At 38.7% G+C, this 26,587-nt stretch overlaps 2 protein-coding genes across 2 annotated transcripts in view; both read left to right on the top strand.

The window, feature by feature from the left end:
• ZDBF2 (zinc finger DBF-type containing 2) overlaps positions 1-25,658 on the top strand; it is a 30,640-nt gene extending 4,982 nt beyond the window's left edge. The window contains exons 3-7 of the mRNA XM_081939332.1: positions 5,285-5,336; positions 5,478-5,529; positions 7,921-8,026; positions 9,868-9,995; positions 20,394-25,658. Of these exons, the coding sequence (XP_081795458.1) occupies positions 5,285-5,336; positions 5,478-5,529; positions 7,921-8,026; positions 9,868-9,995; positions 20,394-23,061 (3,006 nt within the window). The 3' untranslated portion in view covers positions 23,062-25,658. The remainder of the gene's footprint in view (positions 1-5,284; positions 5,337-5,477; positions 5,530-7,920; positions 8,027-9,867; positions 9,996-20,393) is intronic.
• LOC309385186 (uncharacterized protein) lies at positions 3-3,911 on the top strand. The gene is made up of 2 exons (XM_081939333.1): positions 3-1,776; positions 2,024-3,911. Exons 1-2 carry the CDS (start codon positions 1,726-1,728, stop codon positions 2,555-2,557), a joined length of 585 nt encoding a protein of 194 aa, XP_081795459.1. The 5' UTR covers positions 3-1,725; the 3' UTR covers positions 2,558-3,911.
• Positions 25,659-26,587: the final 929 nt, after the last annotated feature.

The raw sequence follows: 26,587 nt of genomic DNA on the forward strand, positions 1-26,587 counted from the left end.
CTGGAAATGTATTGTGCCTATTTTAAAATTTGATGTTTGTTTCTCCCTGTATACACTTCAAATCAGAGGATCTAGGCAGTCACAGAAACAAAAGATATGTTTATATAACTGCCTAGATTGTGTAATGACACAATCAACAGTACAACCATCAATGGTAATTAAACAATAATGGCATAGATCTTTCTCTCCTGCTTAATCATTAAAAGACAGTCCAGTAAAGCCAGCTCTAAACTATTCTCCAGAAGACTAAGAGAGGGGACCATTCTTGCCTTAAAGGAGAGAGCAGGCACTAAGAATGTCTGTTTCTGTGTCCATTCTGCTATTGCCTTTCGCAAGTAATCTCTATTCACCTGAATTAAACTTTGGATTACACTGAAAATAAATTAGACTTAGACTTAGAATAACTTTATTGTCATTTTGAATGTACACTAATCAGCATACATTAAAATGAAATTTTGTTGTACACAGCTCTCAAAGGGTCACCACCTCCAACATACACTACATAAATATGAGAAAATAAATAAATCCAAAATTATGCATATATCCACATATATGACACAGAGAAACAACAATCTAGTTTGGATGTATTCATGTACATGGTGAGAGAAATGAATCTTCTGAGTTTGCCAGACGAATGGCCTAGGGAACAAAGCTGTTACAGAATCTGATAGTCCTGCTAGAAATACTTTGAAACCTCCTCCCAGAAGGGAACAACAGAAACAATACTGTAAAGTGGGTATATGGGATCTCTAACAATGTTTTGAGCTCTAAGCATATAGCGCTTGTCAGGGTGGATGAAAATTGATGATTCTTTTTTTTAAAAAAAGTTTAATTAATTTTTAAATTTAAATCGGGTTTTTATTGTTATCAAATTTATGTTAATAAAATGCTTTTGGAGTAAAAATCTATCTAAAGATAGTTTTCTATTTAAGACACATTAATAATTTAGTTTATTCAGCGTGAAATGGAGCTTAGTTATATAGCATGAGGCTGTATGTTCTGCAATATTTACATTTTTTGTAAACTCATTCAATGAATCCAAACTCTGCAAGCTGAAATAACATGCACTGCATTGATGTATTCACACAGTTTCACAGTAACCAAGAGATAAATCATTCCATAATCCAGAGGGGGTATTCAGTAGGTTCTGACCAGTTCTGAGAACTGGTAGTGGAGAACCGGTAAATACCACCTCTGACTGGCCCCGCCCCCATCTATTCTCTGCCTCCCGAATCCCAGCTGATCGGGAAGAAATGGTGATTTTGCAGTAACCTTCCCCTGGAGTGGGGAGGGAATGGAGATTTTACAGTATGCTTCTGCTGCTACACCCACCAAGCCACACCCACAGAACCAGTAGTAAAAAATTTAATCCCTCCACTGCCTTTTCCCATTGTTTTGGAAATCTATAAACACTACAAACTGTATGATTGTTTGAAGAGAATTGCATCTATACCACCAGGCTCTAAATGTGAGGAGGAAGGACAAGCAGTAAAAATGAAAGTGAAACCTTCTAAGCAGTTTATAAACCTTGTGATCTTTCGGCACATAGCTTGAAGCGCTTTATTCCTCCCTTGTGGAGAAAAATGGCAGGAGGCCAGAAAAGAGACCCAGTTTGGGAATATTTTAATGAAGTTCCTCTACCTATGAGTAAAGCAGGTATGCGTGCAAAATGCAAGCAATGCGACAATGAGTTGCAAGGCCTGGTGGTCTGAATGAAACAACATCATGAGAAGTACTGTGATGAAAGGACCATGTTTGAAGAGGCAGGACCTTCAGGTTCGTATACTTTTTATTTCACCATATTTTTTAGACTGCCATGAGGTATTGGTATGCTAAAGCAATAATATATATCTGGTATTGTTACTGCACGGCACTGCATTTTTATACAGTTGCCAAAAAAAGAAATAATGAAATATGCAAATATTCCTTTTTAGGATGTACTATGTGTGAATACAATGAGAAATTCACAATAAGCATACATGGTTTAAATAATAAAATAACAGCATTGATTTTTTTTGTTTAGGTGAAACCACCATCAACACAAAAGGTCCTGATAACTATCCACTTTCTAAATCGCCATCCTACGGTTTCAGAGTTATCGCTCCAGCGTAGTGCATCAGTCACATCATATACACATATCCGCAATATATCACCTAAAAGAAAGAAACCATCTGGAACCACCACTATGGATAAGTTTGTGATAAAAACCAGCAGATTAAAAAAAGAATTAATTGATGAAAAAATTGCTCGGTTTGTTTATGCGTCTGCTTTCCGTCTGCTTGAAAACCCACATTTTGTTAATATGATTCAGTCACTGAGACCAGGATACAGTCCACCAAGTAAATTAGATGTTGTAGGGAAACTGCTGGATAAAGTATATGATGAAGAAATTATGCAATGTGCAACAACTCTAGAAGGTAAAATTGTTAACCTAAGTCTTGATGGGTGGAGTAATGTCCACAATGATCCTATTGTATGTGTTCGATTACAACAGAAGAACGGAATGCAGAAATTGATTGATACTTCAGGAAATGCACACACACAGCAGCATACTTAGAAGACGTAGCAGCAAAAGTTATCATAACATGCAAAAAAAAATTTCACATGACAAGTACGCAGTTTGGTCACAGACAACACTGCAAATGTGTCCAAAATGAGAGTACATTTAGAACAACATGAAGAAATTACCAAGCTAATAACATATGGTTGTAGCGCTTATTTGATGCATCTCCTAGCTTCTGTGTCCCTGAAATGGAGTAATGTTGAAATTGCTAAATACTTCTGTAACAATCATTTTGCAGCATCAGCTCTGGAAATAATGAGTGGAACCAAGCTAACACTCCCACAAGATGTTAGATGGAACTCTTAGTGGACTGTTTTGAAAAATATATAAAAAACTGGCCTAATCTGATGACCGTTTGTTAGCAAAATCGAGAAAAAATAGATGGCACTTTCACAGCCAAAATCCTCAACATTGGGCTTAAGAGAAATGTTGAACATATGCTGAGCCATTCTGAAACCCATTTCTGAAGCTTTATGTGAACTCGCAAAGCATCCCTGACCTCCTCTTAAGTTGCCATAGGCAAGGAAAAACAAGGATGGAAAAACAAACTTCGTAACTGGATCAAGGAGCTGGTATCTCAGCCAAAACAAGGTACTTTCCAACTGATATGCCGAGATCGCCACAGGAACCCACAGGGGCTGGAGAGGAGTGATCTCTACAACTCGAGAAATTGCTTCGTTGGAGAGTGTGACTGATAACACACCTTAGCGGGAGGGGAAAAATAGGGTCACAGCTGGGATATAAATTAAGTGAGGTCAGAGTTGGCTTCATTTGGTCCATGCTGACATGAAGCTCCTAATAACTGGATTTCTTTTGAAGCCTGATGTGAGGCTCATGATTTAATTAGGGCATGGTAGGAACCCTGACACTTTAAACAAAATCCAGAAAAATAGTTGTTTTATTGCTGATGCTGTTGAAATTTGGAAGGAACTGAGTGAGCATTTAAAAACAGAACTGCATACTGACAAGCAGAAATTACAAGATTTTAAAACGCGAATGGGACAAGCACTGTCTCCAGCTCATTTTCTCGCAAACATCAATATCCAGTACCAGGGTCAAACCTTAAGTGCTGAAGAAGAGGAACAATCATCTATATCTAGTGCCAACTATAATGAATTTCAGAGCTAAGGGGAAACCATTCAAGAAATATGCTTGCTGATGAGGTTTTAAAGAAAGTTTCACCAGTGATTTGGTGGAAGTCACTTAAGTACTTGGATTCAGAAAGTGTTGAAGTAATGATTTCGCTTTTAACCGCAGTGGCATTAAAAGAATATTCTTTTCCTTTGGACTTATTCACTCTAAATTGAGAAATCGTCCTGAGGCCTGATAAAGCAGGAAAGCTTCTTTTTCTTTTCCAGATCATGAACAAACGAGAACAAAGATAAAAATGAGTGAGTTGCAGAAGACCATGTTTGAAGTTTTTCTTATGTGGACCCAGTGGATATAGTTTTAAGTTCTTTTGTTTGTTTGCACTTCAGCTATTAAACATTGATGTTTAAGCAAATACAAGAATATAATATGTTATTGTTTTAATTAAATAAAAGAATTTGAGTAGTTCTCCAACTCTGTGATTAACCTATTAACCTAAAATTGGTTCTGATATCGCTGTTTTACTAACCTGACAGCTTATTATTCTAAATAGGAAACTTTCATTTTGTTTGCAAATAATAATATTAAAGATTCTTACTATCAGCAAGAATGAGTCCTTCATTTGAAGAGCACCTGTCATTTCAGATCCATCATGGCAGCGCCTGTTAGTGGGCATACACTCACCTGCTGCCTGTCATGGCCCTCACCTTGTTGTGTCACTGCTGCATCACCAGCTGCCCCATTAAAGTGAATGGGACTGTCAGTGAGTCAACAGCAGGTCAGAGTTGAAGCCGCTGCCGGACAGAGATGATCGTTGCTCTTTAAAAATTATGATTTAAATTGAGTTGATTTAAATCAAGCCTTTTTTTTACTAGTGATTTAAATCATGATTTAAATAGTAATTTGAATCGACTTGATTTAAATCAGATCCCCCCTGGCGCTTATAAGCAGTATCCTGAATAGCAGGAAGCAAGCTTCCTATAATCTTCTCGGCTGTCCATACCACTCTTTGTATGGACTTTCTATCTGAGGCACTGCTGCTATCAAGCCAAACAGCACTGCAGTTTGTTAAAACATTCTCAATTGTGTCTCTGTAAAAAATTAATGATGATAAAGGACAATATTTGTAGCTCAGGGTTGAAATGAGGGGTCCTTCGTGCTCTCTGAGCTTGGCTGCTTTCTTGCAGATGTGTCATTACCCAAACTAGATAACATTATCAGTGGTCGTGTAAATTAGCAACTAATGCAACTCCTGTAGCAGCAGTGTTATATAACAGAGGGAAAACTCTGTCCTGTGATTTAGTTTCAGCCTGAGATTGTAACATATTAAATGATGTTTATTAAAGGATCTTACCTTGAAAATCCGCTTGTATATTTGTTCTGTAGTTGTTATCTGCATAGCATGATGACATCTTCCTTTAAAAAAAATCTCCTGAGATTTTGTTGCTTTCATTCTCAAACTCTTGCTTAAGAATGAGATTATTCCTGAAATGGAAACCTTATATAGTACTACTGAGGCTCTTTTAATGAAATTCAGAATATTGTTCTTAGTTATATATATTTTTTCTGAACAAATATTTACTGGAGGAACTTTGGTGTCTGTTCAGCATTTTGCACTGTTTTGTTTTACAGATGTTTGATCATAATAAGCAAGCTGATGAAGCCAATGCTAGTTCAGCACAAGGTAAACCTCTTCTTCAACAAGAAGAAATGTGTAGTGAGAACTTCAGCATTTATTGAAATGAATTTTACTGTTCTGAAAGATAAATGAAACTTGGGAAGTAAGAATGTAGATTGATGTTCTATTTCATTTTTTTTCATTCAGGTATGGAAAGGAAAGTTAATGAAGGTTCCTTATTGCAAGACAGCAATAGTAGGTAGGTTTAGTTCCATGTAGAATCAACAATCCCATGATGACTTGATGAAAAGAAATTATGAGTAAAAAGTCTAGAATAATAAGTTTCATTTAGCGAATTTGGAATGTTAAATCATTTTAGATTAATCTGACCAGATAGATTATCATATGGTGATTTAAAAATCATTTTCATAGCAAATAGATGAATTAATTTCCTGTATTTCTGATGGAGAACAGTGTGGCTGGCAGATCAAAAGATTAAACATTTTGTTGTATTTTCTGTTTCATTTTCCCAATTGAAAGGATAGGAGTTGTTGATTTAATCTGTTTCATGTGAGCTAATTAGCATAAAGGAGAATGGTTGCTCTTATTCCAATAATTTTTGTTTGTAAACATAAGTAAAGGGGGAATTATGATGGATGGATTGTTCTGGAACTTTGCCTTTATTAAAATTTGTTTCTCTAGAATACTCAACCTTACACTGGTATGAAATTTTGTTGGGTTACATTTTAGAACTACTGCCTTGGTGATTGTGTCCTAGGAGATGTTGAATTATGGGTTAGGTAATCCGTGTTCTTTTTGTCTTGGTCCCCCACTTCAAAGATACTTGGAAGTTAGTGAATGGTAAAAAGAAACATGGTAAAATGGTGACTCCTCCTACACACTTGTTTTATATGTGTCATCCTCCAGTGGATTCTTTGGTAATCATGAATGTCAAACAGGAGCTATTGGGGCCATTGTCCAGTATAAGCAAACAATTTTAATAGTTGTCATAATCACTCCTTGTACTTTTCATAATTATGAAGATAATAAAGTACAATGTTTTTACTGGAAACTCAGGACCATAAAACAGCAGGGCTGAGTCTAGAGTGATCATGAAAGAAGAATTGGTCAAATCTAAACAAATGTAAGTTAGATGTCTTGGTTCTGAGTACGGCGAAGATTTTGCCATTATCACAGCATTTGCAGAATAATACAACAGAGGCATTCTTTTAAATGTCTCTTACAGGAAAATCAATTTTAGATTACTTAGTTGTCCATTGTAATCTTTATGTGAAATATTAGGGATAAAATCAGTTGCATTTGCTTTAACATGGATTCATTTGCTGTAATGGACAAATGCAAGTATGAAATTTATTTGACCATTCCTTGTGGGAAAGTTTCAGTTTATACTGCTTGAAGATACAAATAAGATTCTTTGTAACACAAGACTAATTAGCATGCATGTTTGTCTTTTCTGGGTTATTTAAGCTATGGGAGAACTGGTCAAAAGAGTACAAAGAATGCACAGTGCTTCACTGAGGAAAGAAATGGTACTATCCAATTTAAAATACTAATGATGGGCACAATTCAAAATATTGGTGATGATTCTTAAAGCTAGTCTAAAAAAACTAGATAATTTATGCCTGACTGCCTCACCCCAGACCAGCTTTACTAAATTCTGAAGTGTAGAGACCTTTCTCTAGGCTGTGGCAACAGCATGATTAGGAAGTGGCGAGGTTCTCAGTGGCCACATTTAAACTGTGAAACTCCCAGGTAGGTGTGTGTGTGTGTGTGTGTGTGTGTGTGTGTGTGGCAGGTTGGTATTGGTATTTCATATGGTAGGTGTCACAAAAGTGTTCTGTTTAAGGGAAGGGGTTCCTTCTCTTAGCTAGTGTAACATTTATTTGAATATGTTATCTTTTTGTATTTTGTCTTGTTTTCATTTTCTTTTAATTCATTTTAATATTTTGCTGATTTTAATTTCTGCGTTAGGTATAAACAAGTAGAATTTTAAATAAACTTCTAATGTGAGAAGAATGTAAATACATCTGCAACTTCTACAACACATTCAGTGAGATCTAATTAATTTTGTTGGGCTATTGAAAATGTTACAAGAATACTGTTGTAATAGTACACTAACACCTTTTAATACCTGAGCATGCAACACCTCATTTCATCAAATCTTTATACGACGGAATTTCCATGCAGTGTCATTTGGACAATGGCATCATCACACTTTTTTTTTTAGTGTTTGGCACGTGTTAGCCAGGGATCACCGAGGTGGCTGGCTGCCTCTGTGAAAGGAATTTTTTGGGGCGGTGTTATCTTTGCCTTTCTCAATGGTGGTGGGCAATCAGGAGGCTCCTTTCTTGTCCCTATGCAGTTTATTCGCTCACGGGAATCAAGCCGCCAACCTCAGCAGTGCACAGGCCCAGCCCACATCACACATATGTTTCAAACTGACAGAAATTATGTAATTGACCTCATTTGCCTAGTGATTTCATCACACAACTAATGTAAATCCACACAAGGCCTTACTCTAATAAAGTAGATAATTCTGAATAATGGAACCTCCTCTGCAGTTACTTTCATTTACTATGTTTTATAATTCTCTCTGAAAATAAATTATATCAAAATTTATATTTTTCAGTTTAAATAAACAAGGATTACCGCTGTCAAGGACTGGACTACCTGTTATGCAGAACAGACAAGGTTACTGCAACTGTTGCCATGCACCCTACAGCAATCTGGAACAGGTATTCAAATAGAAATTTAACTCCGGCATATGGAAACCAGAGGTGGATTGTTCCCGGTTCCTGGTACTAGAATTCAGGCCTGGGTCACAGAACCAGCAGCGACCCAGGCCTGCCACGCCCCCAAACTGGTTCACTCGCTGCCGCCATTTTGGTTTTTAGTGACTACGTGTGTGCAGTTCACTGTAAATTGTTCTGCACATGCATGAAGAACAATTTACATTGAACAATGCATGTGTGCGGAGTGCACATCTGGCACATATGCGGATTGCCAACTGGTAGTAAAACCGGCAGCAATCCATCCCTGATGGAAACCTCATTAAGGGTTTAACAGTTCCTTTTTTAGGGCTTTTCCTATAGAAACAAACTGCTCATGGAAATCTTCCTTGTAGCCTCCAAGCCTCTTTCTCCTGCCCCATCCTTGAATTAAAAAAAAATACATGTTGCAAAGCACAATCTCATACCATCCTTATTTTCTAGAATTTTCTAGTAGCTTTCTTCCATTAACCCCTTCCAAAGATTCACTGAAGTGTTAAATGTCATATGGTGGAACTAGAAAGTAATGGAAAATTAAATAGATTAAATGTTTATCTTGTGATTGTTTACTTCTACATGACAGACATTTGTAGGGACACAAGCACTTTAATCACAGTAATTTTGTGAGAGCATCCACAGTATGCTTTCAAAATTCTCAGAGATGCCAAAAAATTGTCTTGGTCTTTTAGAGTAGATTTTTAAAAAATCAAAACAAGGTTCCTTCCAAACTTGCAGTTACATTTGTATTTTTAACTTATAGGTGTTGAAGTTATTGACTTGAGAAAAGCATAGTTAGTCAAATAAAAAATCCAAATATGTTCATTAGCTATGATAGAGGAATGTCCCTCACTTATATAAGTCTTAATTTTCTTTTTTTCTTTTTGTATTTCTATTATGATAGTAAAAAATGAGCTTACCCTCTTGCAACTCCTTTCATCAGTAGAAGATGCTTTCTTTCTTGTAAGACTATATTTGAAGGGAAAATGGTGATTTGGTGCGCGAGTTGGCATGTATGACACATCTATCAGCATTCCTTGAATCAGACCCATGTTTTTCTAAGAGTGTCAAGTGAGTTCTAAAGTAAGCAGTTGCCAATAGATGTGTGTGGATATTCTCAAATGGCCCAGTTCACATTCTGCCTTTTAAATATGGATCTTTGCATGCTCCTTTCTTTGAAGAAGTGACATATGATTAGTAGGATCCATAAGCAAGGGGGGGGGGGGCTTGGGATTCTTGTTGGAAGATGGCTTACAGGGGTGTCCAAACTTGGGAACTTTAAGACTTGTGGACTTCAACTCCCAGTTTGGACACCCCTGGCTTACAGGAAAGGCTATTGTTAGAAGATTTTCCTGATGAACTACTTGCTTGTAATGTAGTTTAGTGTTGAAGAGCAAAATCTATGAAATGTGGCAAAAAATGCTTAGAGAATTGGGATTAGCATTACCAGAATTACAGAAATGATTCTTTTACCACATCATCTTTTTATTCTTCTTTAACTACCAAATTTTACACCATGGTACCACTGCTTTCCCCCCTCCCTCCCCCCCATAAATAGGGTAGGGTTGTTTTCATTTTTGCTTTTGCTTTTTTTTTTTTTTGGCTTTTTTTGGTATATTGTCCTTAGCTTATCTGCTGCAGTTGGTTTTTGACCAGTGTTTCTAAGTTCCATGACATCAAATAATATCACTCTTAAAGTATTATTTTTCTTATAATCTTTTGTAATTACTGGAATTTATTTTTGCCTCTTATAAAGGAAAAAACCCAATGGTGGATGAAAATACAAAATACCCTTTTCTCTTTATCTCCAGCATGTATATAGTTCCCAGCACAGGCATTTTGTCAGTTACTGTAGGAATCGCACGGGTACAAGTAGCTTGATGGAGCGTTTCCTGCAAGATGTTCTGCAACATCATCCCTACAGATACTACGACAACAGGTAAAACCATTCAATGCATTGAACTGTCTGAATATTTGATGATACAAATCCAGTATATTAAAGTAGAAATGTATCAAATTGGCAGCGTGTTGGGCCAGCTGAAATACATTTGTACCTGGAGGCAACTTGGAAAAAAAGTTGTAAAAGAAGTGAGAAAACTCTACATTGAACCTGTTGTGGTTTTGTGCTGATTAATTTTGCTTTCATTTTCAGCAAATGCATTACTCCAAAGCAATGCCGTTTTTCTGTTTTGATGAAGAGGGAGAAACTATAGCATCTGTTTTTAGTGCCTTTAGCCACTTATACACTGACTCATTTAAATGCCTAATCGGAGAAAACGTAGGGTCTGATCTCATTATAATAAAGCTATCTATCGCTGATGGTAATGTAGCAATTTCCTGGAAAAATCATGTTAGATAAGTATCATTAAACTGTACTCAACTCCTATACAGACTAGTACCTGCCACCTTTGCATTGGGAGTCTACAATTATAATCTTATAAACATTAAGTACTGTGAATTAATAGTAATTCATATTCTGGAATGAAATGCTTCTTCAACCTGTTCAAATGACAGTTTGCCTGATTAAATTACTGGCTAAATTCCCTTGTCTGAAGACATCATCTAGAAGATGTGTTTGGAAAGCCAGAGTTTTTAGTACTTTTGCCCATCATGTCTTCTGCCCATATGTTGCTCTAGGTAGTGGCTTCTAAGCACAGAGGATATGCAATTTAGAAAAATTTAAGAAGAAATTTTAGGCAAAGGAAAATAATCTTCGTCCATCGCTTTTGAAGAGGTCCTTGACATCTAATGGGTTGTGGGCTGTCCACGGTATGTCCGCAGGTGGCTGGTAAGGCCTATATGGGCACGGAATGTTCTGCCACATGCCAGGCAGACATGTGTTGGCACCACTATTGCAGTATTTGCAGCTCTGGCTTAGCGGAGTGCTCACTTCTCTTGTGCTATGGTTGTCCTTCTGTCTTCAAATGTCTGGCAACCTTGGTGGATCAACATGCGCAATGTCAAGCAATCTTGTGGCAAGATTTTTTTAGGAGATGGTGTGGATATTCAGGGACTTGAGAGAGGCTTTCAGAGTGTCTTTGTATCATTTCCTTTGTCCCCCGTGTGATCACTTTCCTTGAGAGAGCTTGCCAGAGAGGAGCTGTTTGGGGATGCAGTGGTCTGGCATCCTTGCAACATGGCCTGCCCAGCGTGTGTGGGCTTTCATCAGCCGGATGTGAACTGATGGCAGGCCTGCTCTGGAGAGGACTTCTGTGTCTGGCATCTTGTCCTGCCACCAGATCCTCAGAAGTCTGTGGAAGCAGGTTGTGTGGAAGTGGTTCAATTGCCTGGTGTGCCTCCTGTATACAGTTCAAGTTTTACTGGCATACATCAGGGCAGTTAGCATTACTGCTTGGTACACCTTGAGCTTTGTAGCAAGTCTTATTCCACGGCGGTCCCACACATTGGTCAGTAGTCTGCCAAATGCAGAGCTTGCCTTAGTGATTCTGCAGTTGACCTCGAGGTCAATTGTCACTGCATGGAGAGGGTGCTGCCAAGGTATGTAAAATTGGTCTGCTGCTTGCAGCTTTTGTCCCTTCACTGTGATGATGGGCTCTTGGTGTTGGGATAATCAGGGCATGGAGAGATTGTCATAGAAATCTACCCATTGAAAGAAGATAGTATAAATGAAGTTATAGATCAATCTGAGGACCAAAGTACCTGAAAAACAGTATGAATGGGCTAGTTAATAAATTAGATATCTGCATCATTCTGCAACGCAATCTGAGCCCTTTCATACTAGTGTGATTACCTCCTAAGCAATTTTCTAAAGCAGTTTAAAAGATACTGCTTTTAAAAGGTTTAGTTTAGTTTTCTTTACAGCTCCTTTAAATATTTAACAAATTTTAAAATTAATTTACTAAATGAGGGTTCTTTTAAGAGTTGACAATTGCCAGTTGCATTTTTAATAGTATATAATTTATGTTCCTAATTTTGGATCTTCATAACAGATCATACTTAGCTTTACCAAGTGGATTTCTCCAGTGAGTTAAGAGGGAAATACTGCAGAATTCTCAACTAAGATGGAAGCTACAGGTAGTCCTTGGTTTACAATTGCTTGTTCATTAACTATTTGAAATTGCAATGAAACTGAAGAAGTGAGGTACTTACAACCAGTTCTTGGAATTCTGCCCATTGCAGTGCCCCAATGGTCACATGATCACAATTCAGGTACTTGGCAGTTGGTTCACCCCTACAATGGTTGCAGCATCCCGTGGTGATATGATTGTGACCTTCCCTGCCATCTTCCCACAAACAGTGGGAAGCTAGCAGGGAAGGTCTCAAATCACTCCCATAAGTTGCTACAGTTGCTTTTTCTCCCAAGAAGCATGCTGTGGAGTATGAAATCTCATGGATCTCGAACTCTGTAGTGTGTGTCTGCAGCATCCTTCCCTTGCCAAGTCATCTCCCTAGCATCTACCCAAAACTTATGATTCCCTGGCAGCTACAAATTGCTATTCTAATGGCCATTTTGCTTCAATTTTGCGTTAGAAAGCAGATGGTTATAAATTAGATCTTCCCTATGAGATTGAAAAGAATGTTGTGCTTGAACCATTTAAGCAACAACTGGGCAATTAATAAAAGATCTTATCCAAAGTACTTAAAATTAGGTTGGTCATATGAAAGATATTATCAATATGTCAGAGCCTGCATTCATATTCTTAAAAAGCAATCCAGAAAGAGCATTGCTTGTTGGTGATGCTGTTGAAATCTGGATGGCGTTTCAAATACTCTGAAGGAATATACTGTATGACTGGGGGGGAAATGTGTTCCATGACCTGGACATCTCAAAAATTACTTTTTGAGTATTCCTATTGCAATAAATTTGAAGCTTGTCCGGAAATCATTTAAATATCACATGGTGCTGATGTTTAGAGCAAAGCCATTCCTCTAATTTGGAGGAATCACTACTCAGATACTTTCAACCAGAGATGCTTTAGTTGCTAAGCCAACACTTTACTGTAGGTGCATTCTTTACAGGCCCAGAGGGAATATTTTCAATATTTGCTATTCACTCCAAGCGAACAAACCAATTGGGATTTGAGCATTTACATATCTGTTTAGTGCATGAATATATGAAAGCTAAAATAAAAAATGAAAAACACAAGAAAGAGGAAGGAATAAAATTTGATCTAAAAAATAAAGTTATAAACTAAGACATTTGCAGTTGCAAATATGAAATGCTGATGTGATAGTTAAGACTTAGTTCAATTAATACAGTAGCTTTTTTTGTGATTTTGTGTCTTCGTTCTGAATGTACTATCATTGAATTTGAAGTTTGCCATATATAATCAACATTATGAACTATTTCCTAAATTAATAATAATATAAATATCAGAAAAGGTTTAGGTTTAGGTTTTATTAAATTTATAGACCGCCCCCTCTCCCCATAGGGACTCGGGGCGGTGTACAGACCGTTCGTGTATAAAACAACAAAACATAACATAAAACATCAGACAAAACAACGGACACATACCATCTGTATATACAACCCAAACTAATTAAATAATTAAAAACAATTCTAAAACCAGTTAAAACCCCAAAATTTAAAATTTAGAAAGCCATCCAGGAAGGTCAGTAGTGGGTGTTCCCTGTAAGTACAATTACAATTACAATTAGGCCAGGCCGGCTAGTCGGAACAGGTGGGTCTTGAGTTTCTTGCGGAAGGAGCGGAGATCCAAGGTGGTTCTAATATCGGGGGGGAGGTCGTTCCAGAGGGTTGGGCCCATCACAGAGAAGGCCCTATTCCTAGGCACCGCCCGCCCGCACTGCTTAGCGGAAGGTACCCGGAGGAGTCCCTCTCTGTGAGAGCGGATTGGTCGCAGGGATGTGTGGGGTAGAATGCGATCCCGCAGGTAACTAGGTCCCAAGCCATGGAGCGCTTTGAAGATGACAATCAGCACCTTGAAACACACCCAAAAAGCCACAGGCAGCCAGTGCAGCTCACGCAGGAAAGGTGTTACATGGGAGTACCTAGTACTCCCCATAATAACCCGCGCGGCTGCATTCTGAACCAGCTGGAGCCTTCGGGTGCATCTCAAGGGGAGCCCCATGTAGAGAGCATTGCAGTAATCAAGACGGGAAGTCACCAGGGCATGAGTGACTGTGCGAAGGGCGTCCCGCTCTAGTAGGGGGCGCAATTGGCACACCAGGCGAACCTGGCGGAACGCCCCCCTAGCTACTGCCATCACATGATTATCTAGCGACAGCCAGGAATCTAGGAGGACGCCCAAATTGCATGCCCTATCCGCCGGGGGCAGTTGTTCCCCCCCGATGGCCAGAGATGGAACACATTGGCTAAAGCGGGGCGCCGGTAGCCACAGCCACTCCATCTTGGAAGGGTTGAGCTTGAGTCTGTTGTCACCCATCCAGACCCGCACGGCTTCCACACACCGGGACATCACCTCGACGGCTTCGTTGGGGTGGTTCGGGGTAGAGATGTATAGCTGAGTGTTATCTGCATACAGATGGCACTCAACCCCGAATCCTCGAATGATCTCGCCCAGCGGTTTCATGTATGTGTTGAACAGGAGAGGTGAGAGGACCGACCCCTGTGGCACTCCGCACGTGAGCGGCCTCAGGGTCGACCTCTGCTCCCCCGCCAACACACATTGCGTCCGACCGGAGAGGAAGGAGGAGAACCACCGCAAAACGGTGCCCCTCACCCCCATCCCCTCCAGCCGACGCAATAGGATACTATGGTCGATGGTATCGAAGGCCGCTGAGAGATCTAACAGGACTAGGATGGAGGAACAACCCCCATCCTTCGCCCTCCAGAGATCATCCACCAACGCGACCAAAGCCGTCTCAGTGCTGTGGCCGGGTCGAAAACCGGACTGGCGCGGGTCTAGATAAGTAGTTTCCTCCAGGTGTCGAGGGAACTGTTGCGCCACCACACTCTCAACAACCTTCGCTAAAAAGGGAAGGTTGGAGACCGGACGATAATTGGCTAACTCTACTGGGTCCAGGGAAGTCCTCTTAAGTAGGGGCCTCACCACCGCCTCTTTCAAGGCGGCTGGTAGGAACCCCTCCCTCAGCGAGGCGTTCACCAGCCCCAGGAGCCAGTCTCGTGTAGCCTCCCAGGCTGCCAGTACAAGCCAGGAGGGACACGGGTCCAATAAACATGTGGTGGCCCGCAGTCGCCCGCGTAGCCTGTCCATATCCTCAGCGGCAACAGAGTCAAACTCCTCCCAGAGTGGTACCTCAAGAAAAGATGTATGGTATGAAGTTATGTATTGAGTGCCATGTCAATAATTGCTTTCACTTAAGAGATGTGCTAGTAATTGCATTGCAAAAACTAAGTGGTGCCAGGACAGATGTTAAATTAAATAGATTATTACAATTCCCTCCATATATTTTCCCCCTTGGTCATATTAAAAATTAAAATTTCATAGCAACTTTTGGAAGAATTATAAACAATAGAGTGACATCTACTTTAAATCAGTAGAGATGTAGTCAACTAAGCCTACTGGCCTTGCACAATTTTCCTTCCTCCATTTACTTCCATTTTTATTTAACTGGAATGAAACTCTAGTTTAAAATAAACCTAATTTCAAGATGTTTTATTTCTAAAGCTGGCTTGTTTAATGTGACCATGTATAATAATAGTCCCTAATTTCATTAACAAAAGTGTAAATGAAAGCACTAAACTTCAGGAGAGGAGGGGACTTTGTCTTCCAGGAAGAGGCTAAGCTGGTTCATATCTTACTAAAAGGGAACTGCTTAGCATGATATTCAGATAATGACCATTGTGATAAATAGTTGGCTTTCTTTATATAGCAGAGTGCCCTAACCCTGACTCATTTGATAAGTGATTCTAATCATAGTAAGAAATAAGCCTGATATAAATGTCATGGGTTTCCTTTAAGAGAAATTGTAAATTCTATTTTGCAGCAACTCATAAATTGGACATAATGTTTAACAATATTATGATCACTGAAGTAAATTGATTCCAAGCCTAGTTAGATCTATTATTGCAAAATTACAAAAAATGGGGAAGAATGTTATATGGAGGGAGAGATGAGTTCTTTCTAAAGGTAGGAGCAGCACTTGCTGAATGACCAAGCTAAGCTCTGGAGCCTTCTGTTAAGAGGTTGGTATGGCAGATGAGTAGAGAAAAAGTGAGATTCCCAGGTTAAACTTTATCTCTCCCCCCCCCCCCCCAATTTCTGTTGTGTTTCCATCAAACCATTATGTATCTGGCAAGTTGCAAGCCTTACCTGGACTAGAGTCACTTTGTACTGAACTTAAACCATTTTGTGGAATCTTAATTGGGAAGTGAGAATTCAGTGCTTTAAGTTTCCTTTCAAAATCTATTCATAAAATTCTGTTTGAGCATTGATTATGAGGATACTATTGGTACTTCTCACTATTTAATTCTTCAGTTGACATCAACATTGGGCTATTACTGATGTGCAGCAACCAGCCATTAAATGGGTTGTTTTAATGGCTGAAATAGTATTTTGTTCGTACTTGATATATTATTTATAAAAGTTAGGAGCCTAAAGGAGGATTTTTTAAAAACTTTCAGCTTTTATGTAGTGGGCTATATTGATGGTGCGGAAGATATTTCTGAAGGCAGTAGTTTTATGTCATGGCAGTCAGTCATGAGTGCATATGGATTGCCAAGTGTCCTGGTACCAATCATCACATGGGGTGAGTTGGGATGGCTGCTGGAACAGCCAGACTTCCGAGGACCTGTCGTAAATCTATTTTTTCATCACTGTCATAACTGGTCACTCAACAAATGATCATAGGACAAGGACTATATTACCATTGAAGAGTAGAAGTGCAGCAGCAGAATTGACTTACTAAGGATTTTAAAAATTAAAATCCCATAGTATCCCATAGTGGAATGACTATTGACAGAAATGACAAGAGTTAATTAACAGAAAAGTCCGGTCATGACTTGAAAAACATTTTTGTTTACAAATGTAAGTGAGAATGGAGGGATTGTTTTTTGTTTTTGTTTTTTATACAGCTATAATAATAATAATAATAATAATAATAATAATAATAATAATAATTTGGATTTATTAGCCGCTCCCTTTCCAAGTAGGACTCGGGGCGGCGTACAATGGAGCATAAAACATAAAAGATATATAACAGCACATAAACATACATAAATACAAAACACACATACACGCATACACGGAGGAGGTAACAAATTTCATCATTTAGACAGCTAAAAATCAGCATTAAAATACCCCAAATTGTAAAAACCCAATATGCAATTAAGAATTAATATTTAAAGACAATTTAAAAAACAGTTAGGAGGAATAAGAGAAATTACGATTGAGCCAGGCCAGATAATTGAAAGAGGTGGGTCTTCAGCTGTACACGGAAGGAGCGGAGATCGGAAGTAATCCTGATGTCACGGGGGAGGTCATTCCACAGGGCTGGGCCCATCACAGAGAAGGCTCTGCTCCTGGGTGTCGCCCCCCGGCACTGTTTGGCGGACGGCACCCGGAGAAGTCCCTCTCTGTGTGAGCGAATTGGTCGTAGGGATGTGTGGGGCAGGATGCGATCCTGCATATAACTAGGCCCTGTGCCATGAAGCGCTTTAAAGATCATAATCAAAACCTTGAAACGCACTCGGTAGACCACAGGAAGCCAGTGCAGCTCGCGCAGGAGAGGTGTTACAGGGGAGTATCTAGTCCTCCCCATAATCACCCGCGCGGCCGCGTTCTGGACCAACTGTAGTCTCCGAGTGCATCTCAAGGGAAGCCCCATGTAGAGAGTATCCCATAGTGGAATGTTTCCCCGAAAATAAGATCCGGTCTTATTTTCTTTTGGGCCCCAAAAGAAGCACTAGGACTTATTTTTGGGAAAACTTAAATCCAGGGTGATCAGCCTGGCTGGGTGCCCTGCCCTCAGAGCGTACACAAGAGCCAGCAAGTGCATGGGGACCAATAGTATCAGGCAGCAGCTGCAGCCCGCTGGTCCCTTGGTTGGCACACTCAGGGACTGTGCTGAGCGGAAGCCACGAAGTGGAAGGTGGGCAATCCTGATGCATGGAGCGGAAGGAAAGCCAAGAGATGCAAAGACAAGCCTCCCACGGCCGCCTGCCACTCCAGTCACCACCGCTTGAGTTACCTGCAGCCCAGATGGCGTGCCTGGATTGCCTGTCTCCCCCCCTCCCATGCCTCTGCCTCTAGCTGTTGCCTGTGGCGCTATGTGAAGACAAGCTTCCAGACGTTCAGCTTTCTCTTGGCCCTTGCGGCTTGTTTGGATCACCAGTCTCCCCCCTACCTCTGCTTCCACCTGCTGCTTGCACAGGTACTCAACACATCTGTGCTGCGCAGGTTGTGGCTGCTGCCAGACCCCATTGTTCTGACCTAGGCTTCCTGAGACAATACAAGGCACATACTTAGTCCCAAAGACCCTCTGTTTATTTCAACTGCTATGAATTATGTTCATTAACAGCCCATAATGAGTCACAAATAGTTTGTAAAGAGTCTAACAGAAGTCTGCCAAAGTCTTTCAGGATAAGGCTGATAAGCACCCATCTTTATCTCCCTTGAAACGCTGCCAAAGACATAATTGCCAATTAGCTTTGCAAAGCCACACAGAGCACAGAGTCAAAACAGAGCTTCAGAATTTTAACCGACCAGCACGAACAAAGTTGCTTCCTGCAAAGACTCATGTGCCTTTGCTCCTCCTTTATGACTTATGGGAGGGGCCAATCATCTCCAAGCCTTACTCCCGAGTCGCCCCTTTTGTCTTAACTGTTCTTGCCCTCTGGCAGCTCTGTGCATGCGTGCATTGGGAACAGGCTCCCCTTGTTCTCTTCCTCGCTTATGTCCGACTCTGCAGGCTCCGGAGGCAGCACATAACTCCCAGATGGCCCTGGCCCCCTCTCTGCCTCCCATGCAGAACCCTTCTCTGAGCGTTCCCCAGACTCCCATGTTCCTCCCCAACCTCCTCACTTTCCGACTCTGCTGCCAGCTCCGTAGGCCACCAGCACATCACAACACCCATCGGCTCACATGTGCTCGCCACCTCCTATGCTGGCCATGCCCATCCCCCTTCTCTAGGGCTTATTTCTGTAGTAGGGCTTATATTAGGCACACACGTAAAAACAGGCTGGGGCTTATTTGGGGGTAGGTCGTATTTTCAGGGAAAACATAGTAGGTAGTCCTTGACCTACTACCATTCAGTCAGTGACTATTCCAAATCACAGAAGCACTGAACGAATGATGGTTATGACCAGCAGAGAATGAAATGTCAATGAGGAAGCCACTAGGGAAGGCTGTCCCACTGACTTTCATTGTGGGAAGTCAGCAGGAAGTTGCCTCATCTAATAACTCTGGTATTTAGTTAATGACGGCAACTGGAAGTGTAGTGATTGTTGTTGCTTAGCAGTGTTTTTTGCGTTTTTTGACTATTAATGACAGAAATTCCAATTCCTTGTAAAGTCGAGGACTACATATAACTTTTTGCTTATCAATTTTTAAAATTAGTGTTTATGAGAGGGATAAAGAGAGAGACTAGTGGCATCAAAATAATCCAAAATAATCTCGCTTAACTCATATTAATTAAAATAAACTTTAATATTTTTATTACTTAGATATTTGTAGATTTGTCTGAGTTTCTAGTGAAAGTCCATTTTTTGTTTTTTGTATATGCAGCAATATTGAGTATAAATTATTTTCTTCATAGATTTTGCTTCTGATTTTCTTTAAAAATCAGTGGCACTGTAAGGTTTCTCATTTTATAATATAGACATGGACCTTTGCTACTTTTGAATAACAACATATTCAGCTGGATGAATATGATTACCGTACATTAAAGTTTAAAGTTAAAGATTTCATGATTACATTAAAGTTTCCTGCAATTAACATAGCTAAGGCTAATTTTTCAAGATATGTTGGCTTGAAATATAGTTGATTAATTTGCAGATTTCTGTATTATGCCATTTTAACTAATCTGGTTAGTTTGGTTCGGTGTCTTATGTGGACCTAGACATGAATCATGATTGTTATATCAGAACATATTAATTATTGTGACTGAAAGTTTTGACACAAAAAATGATTATGGAGATCATGGTGTCATCTCCCCAATGAAGCATAATGTTGAAAGTTCCCTTTCATGCCTCATCATTATATAGCAGTGGGATTTAAACAACATATGAATCCATGAAATTCAGAGCTCAGACTTGTAAGTTCCTGAGTGGCTTATAAGCCAATTTGGTTTGCAGTGGTACTGCTAGTCATCCTACTGTAATAGGACCATTAAAGTTTTATTAACTCTCCTGGCTTTTCATCCCTTAGTTACGCATTCTGCTTTAATGTTCAATAATTTATAATATTGATGTGTATTTTTTCCCTTTCCCTAGACCAACTTACGATGACATGCCATTCAACTCCCAGCTTCTTGCAAAAGATGGGGCTGCTGTTTCAGTGGAAGTCAAAGAGAAGGAGAGACAGACGAGCAGGGTGGAAAATCCAAACATTGAGAGTGGATTCACTGCTGAATCAGGCTGCTTTATTTCCCAGAGCTATGAAAAGCAGAAGAAGGCTTCTGTAGAACTTCTACCTATCCAGACTCTGGGAAGGGGACAACAACCCAAACTAGGAGCTTCACAACAAAATATGGATATTTCTAGTAATATAAATAATCTTGGTCCAACAAACCTTTTGACCGAAAATAGTAGTCAGAAAGTCTCATTTACAGCTAAGGATGTTTTACACCATCCATTACCTGTTAGCCAGGTACCATTCACTCCTCATAGACTTGCAAAAAATATTAGCTATCCAGTAAAAGCAGATGACATATGTGAACAGGCTACCCAAGATATATGCAACCAAGATGGATTTTTGAATTCAAACAAAAATCTTGTTTTACAGCCAGTCCTGTCAAAAACTGTTTCACATTTTCAAGAGAGTCCTGTCTATAATAAAGGCAACTCTTTAATCTCAGGTCAACTTTTTTTAAAGCAAGATGACTTAGAATCTCAGGATGCAACTCAGATTAACCTCTGTCTCAGGAATGCTAGAAAACCTGTGGGCACCAGCAATTCCCTGAATTTTCAAGCAGCTCCCCAATTACCAAGACAAAAAGAACATTTGTGCAGAAGTGCTGAAAGTTCTATCAATGAAATTATTGAACAGGTCATTTTGAAATATTGTTATGAGCCTCCTCCCAAAGAGTTGCCTTGCAGAGAAGAAGATACAAATTCCTGTGTAAATATTCGGTCACTTTTAGATCACAGTAGCCTGCATGGTTCAGATATGAGTTTTGATTGTGACGCAGCTGTGGATTCACAAGCAAACCTGTCCAAGTTAGCTGCTAAAAATCTAGAACTTCTCAAAGAAGTTAAAGTAAATCTACAAGATGAAAACTATGGCACCCAACTCAGTTCCATTTTCAAAAATGTTTCAGTGCAGCAAACAGAAGCAGAAAATGATATTTCAATTCAAAACAAAGAACCTGTTCTTCCAGCTCTGCCTCATGTGCCTCCTTCCTTTGTAGGAAAAACCTGGTCTCAGATCATGTACGAAGATGATATGAAAATTGAAGCACTTGTGCGGGATTTTAGAGAAGGCCGCTTCCGGTGCCATTTTGATACTGAGCCCTTGGCTCATCGTACACCAAGAAAAAAAACTCAAAAGATTGATGAGAGGATGAATGCAGTTTCACCTAACAAAACAGAGGCTAGGCCCGCTAAAGGGCTTCCAGAATGTACTGATGGGCTAAGTGATGGTCCTGACTTCAGCAACCTATCTGCAACTTCAGAAATACATGTTCCAAAGCCCCTGAAGAATCCCCAAAAAAGAATTTGCCGCCTTGCCTCAAGATGCCAAGTAGTCAAGGTTAGCCATGGCACACAAACCAGTTTAATACAGTATCCGGTAGTTAAGCAAAAAATAATTAGGAAGGACTATCAGCTACAAAATCAGATGGCCAACCTCCTTTGGTCAGAGAATGAGAAAACGCCTACCATGAAAACTAGGTTATGTGCTCTTAAGCTTCCTAAATCTTATACCAAAATCATGAGCCCTTTACAGCCACAAACACTAGTCTATGTTCTTTCATGTCCAGAGATGAAACAATTTAGGAACAAGGCTGAAGAGATTCCCAAAATTAAAAGTCACAATTCCACAGATAGCAAAGATTCTGTAAGGTACAAGTACAAACAAACCTCTATTAAGTATTACGATCCTCTGACGAATCGAATTTTAAAAACACCTCCCAAATGCATAGCTGGGGGGAAGACAAAGAAGCCAGCACATGTTCGACAGCTATTCAGGAACCTCAACTTCGATGGAAACCGGAAGAAACAAGCTGATATCCAGTATACATCAAAGCCCTTCAATTCCCCAGACAACCATGCGGCATCTCTCTTGCTGGACCCTGTTAAGGAGAATGGTATGAATTCAAATCATAAGCCAGAGGAGCCTTCTATTTCATCCGAAAAATCAGAATGCTTGGTCTATAACTGTTCAGAGAAATGCTGTAAACACTTATTTATTTCACCATTGAAGTCACATCAATCACAGCAGGAAGGTGACTTTCAATTCAATCCATTTAAGAGGAAAGGAGTCAAATGTCCCTTGAAGTCCCATACTGCTGATTGTTTAGAAAGAGACAATCCAAAGAAAACATGGCAGAGGAAAAAAATCAATAGTAAAGAATCAGGGTTTCCGAAAAAAACTTCAGAGCTAATTTTGATCAAACATGACCTTGTTAAGAAAGGCAGTAGGAAACAACCACCCAGAAGGACAACTCAGCAAATAGGAGAGATTAAAAAAAAATCTTGTACTCTTAAATCATCTATTCTCAGGCACCACTCAAAGAACACTGCCATAAAAAAGCATCTTCAGAAAAAAAAAGCTGACATTAAAAAGTTGACAGTGTCAAGGAAGTCAAAAAGAACATTTTTGAATACTGCAGCTGCAATGGGTGTTCCAGAAAAAAGGCAGAGAGCCTCTGTAAGGACTTCTTCCAAAGTAAAGACATGGGAAGTGACCAGAAACAAGAATCTTTTTTGCACTGTGAAATAATGTTGCTCAGATCATATAAATTTGCTTTGGGATTGTCTTTAAGAGGGCGGGAAAGGGAGAAAAAAGTGGGAATGGCTTTTCAAGGTATACATCAGAATTAGAAATGGAACAATTTCAAGGTCAAACAGTAAGCTAATAGGTAAAGAAGTAGTTGATATTGCTATTTTGTGAGTGTTCTGCACATCACATGTTAAGTTAAAACTATTTTAAGCAGTAAAAGCCCAGTTATGCAGCTTGCTATATATATTTCTCAAGCAGAGCATTGTTTTCCCTTGTAAAACCAGTTTCAGTCATTGAAAAAAGTGTATCTTTTACATGAAACTCAGCTTTGGTTTCTGGTTGGTAACTAAGCAGTGTCAAAACTCATCCCAAAGCAGTGTGGAACCAAATGGGCACTCCTGCTGTTTGCTAAGATTGTCAATTTCCCCTTAACTTCTCTGAAAAATCTTTGATTGTGTAGAACCAGTTTTTTGGAAATTGCACATGGAGTTTTAGGATGTATGCATTGCATTTGAAGATATAACTACCTTATCTAGAATCTAAATTTGGATATCACATAGTGATTGTATTTTAAATTCAGATCACAGATACAAAATCATCTTGCCTATATTTGTTACCTTCTCAAGAATATTGGATGTCCTCCTAGAACGAAGCTGCTGTTGAAAAAAAAATTCTTTTGATTTTTTTTTTACTTTTTCTGGAAGAACAATTGATTTTTAAGATCATACAGAATGGTTAATCAAGACTGCTGTGTATAAGCAATATTTCTACACATAATCTGCCCTTAGAATGCATTACTGCCTAGTTTCAGCTCACAATATAGTTGTGAAAGCATTTTAAAGTAATTTCAATATATAAGCAACTTTCTGAAAAATGCTTCTTCATACTTAAAATAGATTTTTTTTAAAAATGAATTTTTAAAAAGGTAAATACTTAATTTTGTTTTGTTTTGGTTTGCATTAATATGTTTGTTAAAACACTTTTCTAACAGCATATATACTAAGTTATATGTTATTCTGAAATACAGGTAATTCTCGACTTACAACAGTTTGTTAAGTGATCATTCAAAGTTGATTCAAAAAGTGACTTATGACCGTTTTTCATAGTTACCACCTTTGCAGCATCCTCCTGATCATGTGATCAAAATTCAGCTGCTTGGTTCATATTTACCACCATTGCCGTGTCCTAAGGTCATATGGTCACATTTTGTGACCACCTGACAAGCAATGTTAATGAGGAAGCTAGATTTAGTTAACAGCCAGGTTACTAACTTGTCAACTGCAGTGATTCACTAAACAACTGAAGCAAGAAAGGTTGTAAAATGGGGCAAAACTCACTTAACAAATCTCTCCCTTAACAACAGAAACGTTAGATTCAATTGTGGCCGTAAGTTTGAGGACTACCTGTATAAAATAATATTATAAAAATTCTCCATCTGAATTGATTGAATTTCTGTTTTCTGAAAATTCAAAGAGGTATTTATATGAAAATGACTATTTTTTTCAAACATTCCAAGTGTTTGGGATGTTATACTGGATATTACTTCCAGTATACTATCACCACCAACTATTGTAACATAGTAGTTATGGTTGCCCCAGACATATACTATGCTAATGCAAACATATTTAAACAAAAATTCTTTAGCTGATAATTTTATAATCAAGTTACCTGATAAAAGATTTATTGCAAAAGTTTTTTCAACAGTTTTTGTGTTTATATGCAAAATTTCAGTGATGCATTTATGATTGATAGCAATGTCATTTTAGCTAACATGCTGTTTTTTTACATTCTGTTCTGTAAATTTTTGTGAATATTCTGACAAAAGTACATAGTCTTGTCTTCACCAATTCTAAAATTTTACATATTTCTATATATCCTGCTTTTTTAATGCTCCCATTTTTCCCAACCTCAGGATGCACAAGGCACAGGCTGTCTAATGTTAAAACATTCTTTTTATATTTGTATGTTTGTGTTTGGTTTATAAATTGGTTCCTCAAATAGAGTGCCATTTTTAAAACAGAATATTTAAAAAATGGCTATATTTAAAAAATTTGGATAATTATCTTGATATATTTATATATTTTCTTTAAAAGAGGAAGAAGTCTAACATCTTATGTTTTTGTATTGTAAAGAGCTTGGAATATACTTTTGGAGAAAATCATGCAGAATTGAAAATTCTATAACTACTACTTTTGAATATGTCTCACTTCTGGGTTTAAGAGTATGGTGTATGCTTGGTAAAGTAAATGTTGGAGAGAATATATTTTGGTTAAAACTGTATTTTATCAGTTCATTGATTTTATGGATAGGTTTTTAACTTATTATCTTATACAATTACAATATGTGGAGTGCTCAACATTTTAATAAATCAGGATCCAAAACGTACTGTGTAAACATCTAGATGATTTCCTGTGCCTGTGCCATGGGCATACTGTCGTGTGTTTTAGCTAAGGACTAACTCAGTTTCATACTTTTATTGGCTTTCAAGATTTTGAAATGTTAGGAGATTGGCTTCTATATATGTCTTTAAATGGGTTTTTTTTTTTTTTGCTATTCATTCCCTACACTGTGCCTTCCCCATCCCCTTATACACTAGACAACTACGTTTCAGCATCCGGTTTCTGTCTGAGCCTCCCGATTTGTGCCTCAAAAGCTTCTAAGCAGTCTTAGATTATATCTCCTCATGTTGCAACAAGTAATTTTGGAATAGTTATACCTGGTGGGGGGGGGGGTGTTACCACTCTTGAGGATGTAAGAAAGATACAGTTGTCATCCTGTGCACAGAAGCCCCCTTTCCTTTTCTGACAATAAATATTATATGAATGATTCGCTTCAAAGAAGAGAAGAGCAGCCATAGAAATGTTTTAATGAATGTTTCATCAATGCTGCATGAGTATGTGTTGAATTTAGGCATGGAAGAGAAATTTGTTTGATTCAAATTTTATGGGACTGATGCCACTAACATCAGTACAGCATTTATTTTTCAGGGCATTGCAATGCAGTTTGAAAATTAAAATATACATAGTATAGTGCATGGAAAAGAAAAGAGCTTTTAAATTATGTTAAGGAAAAAGTAAGCATGTAACACTGAAAAAATCTCAACATGTACAAAAATTAAAATCAATTTTCTGTTCTTTTGTTATATTTATCCAACTGTGGTAGAAAGGTGAAAGATAATTTATAATTTGGAAAATAGAAACTGAACAGACCAAAATGATAGATTCATTCATTTCTATTCGAACGTCAGAACTGAGATTTTAAACAGATATCTCTAACCCTGGCATAAAAGATACCGTTTAAAAACTCACTGAAAGTCTGCCATCATTTCTAAGACTCATCCCCACTGGAAGGACTTGCTATTAACACTACAGGGTACCCAAGGGAATCATTTCCCCAATTACATTTTTGCAAATAAATGTTCTCTTAAAATGCATGTAAATTCAGATTGGGAAAAGCTTCCAAAGCTTTGAAGATTTCACTTCGCATGTCTTCTAGAGGAAAGTGGGAGAAAAATAAAACTTCTATA

The sequence above is a fragment of the Natrix helvetica genome, assembly GCF_964273705.1.
Source record: "Natrix helvetica genome assembly, chromosome: 1".
Taxonomy (NCBI): Eukaryota; Metazoa; Chordata; class Lepidosauria; order Squamata; family Natricidae; genus Natrix; species Natrix helvetica.

What these genes read in the sequence shown, in the direction of transcription:
- LOC309385186 (XM_081939333.1), top strand. Translation starts at nt 1,726, where the DNA reads ATGAGAAGTACTGTGATGAAAGGACCATGTTTGAAGAGGCAGGACCTT. An exon ending in TGAAGAGGCAGGACCTTCAG is followed by an intron (nt 1,777 to 2,023) that starts GTTCGTATACTT and finishes TTTTTTGTTTAG; the next exon opens with GTGAAACCACCATCAACACA.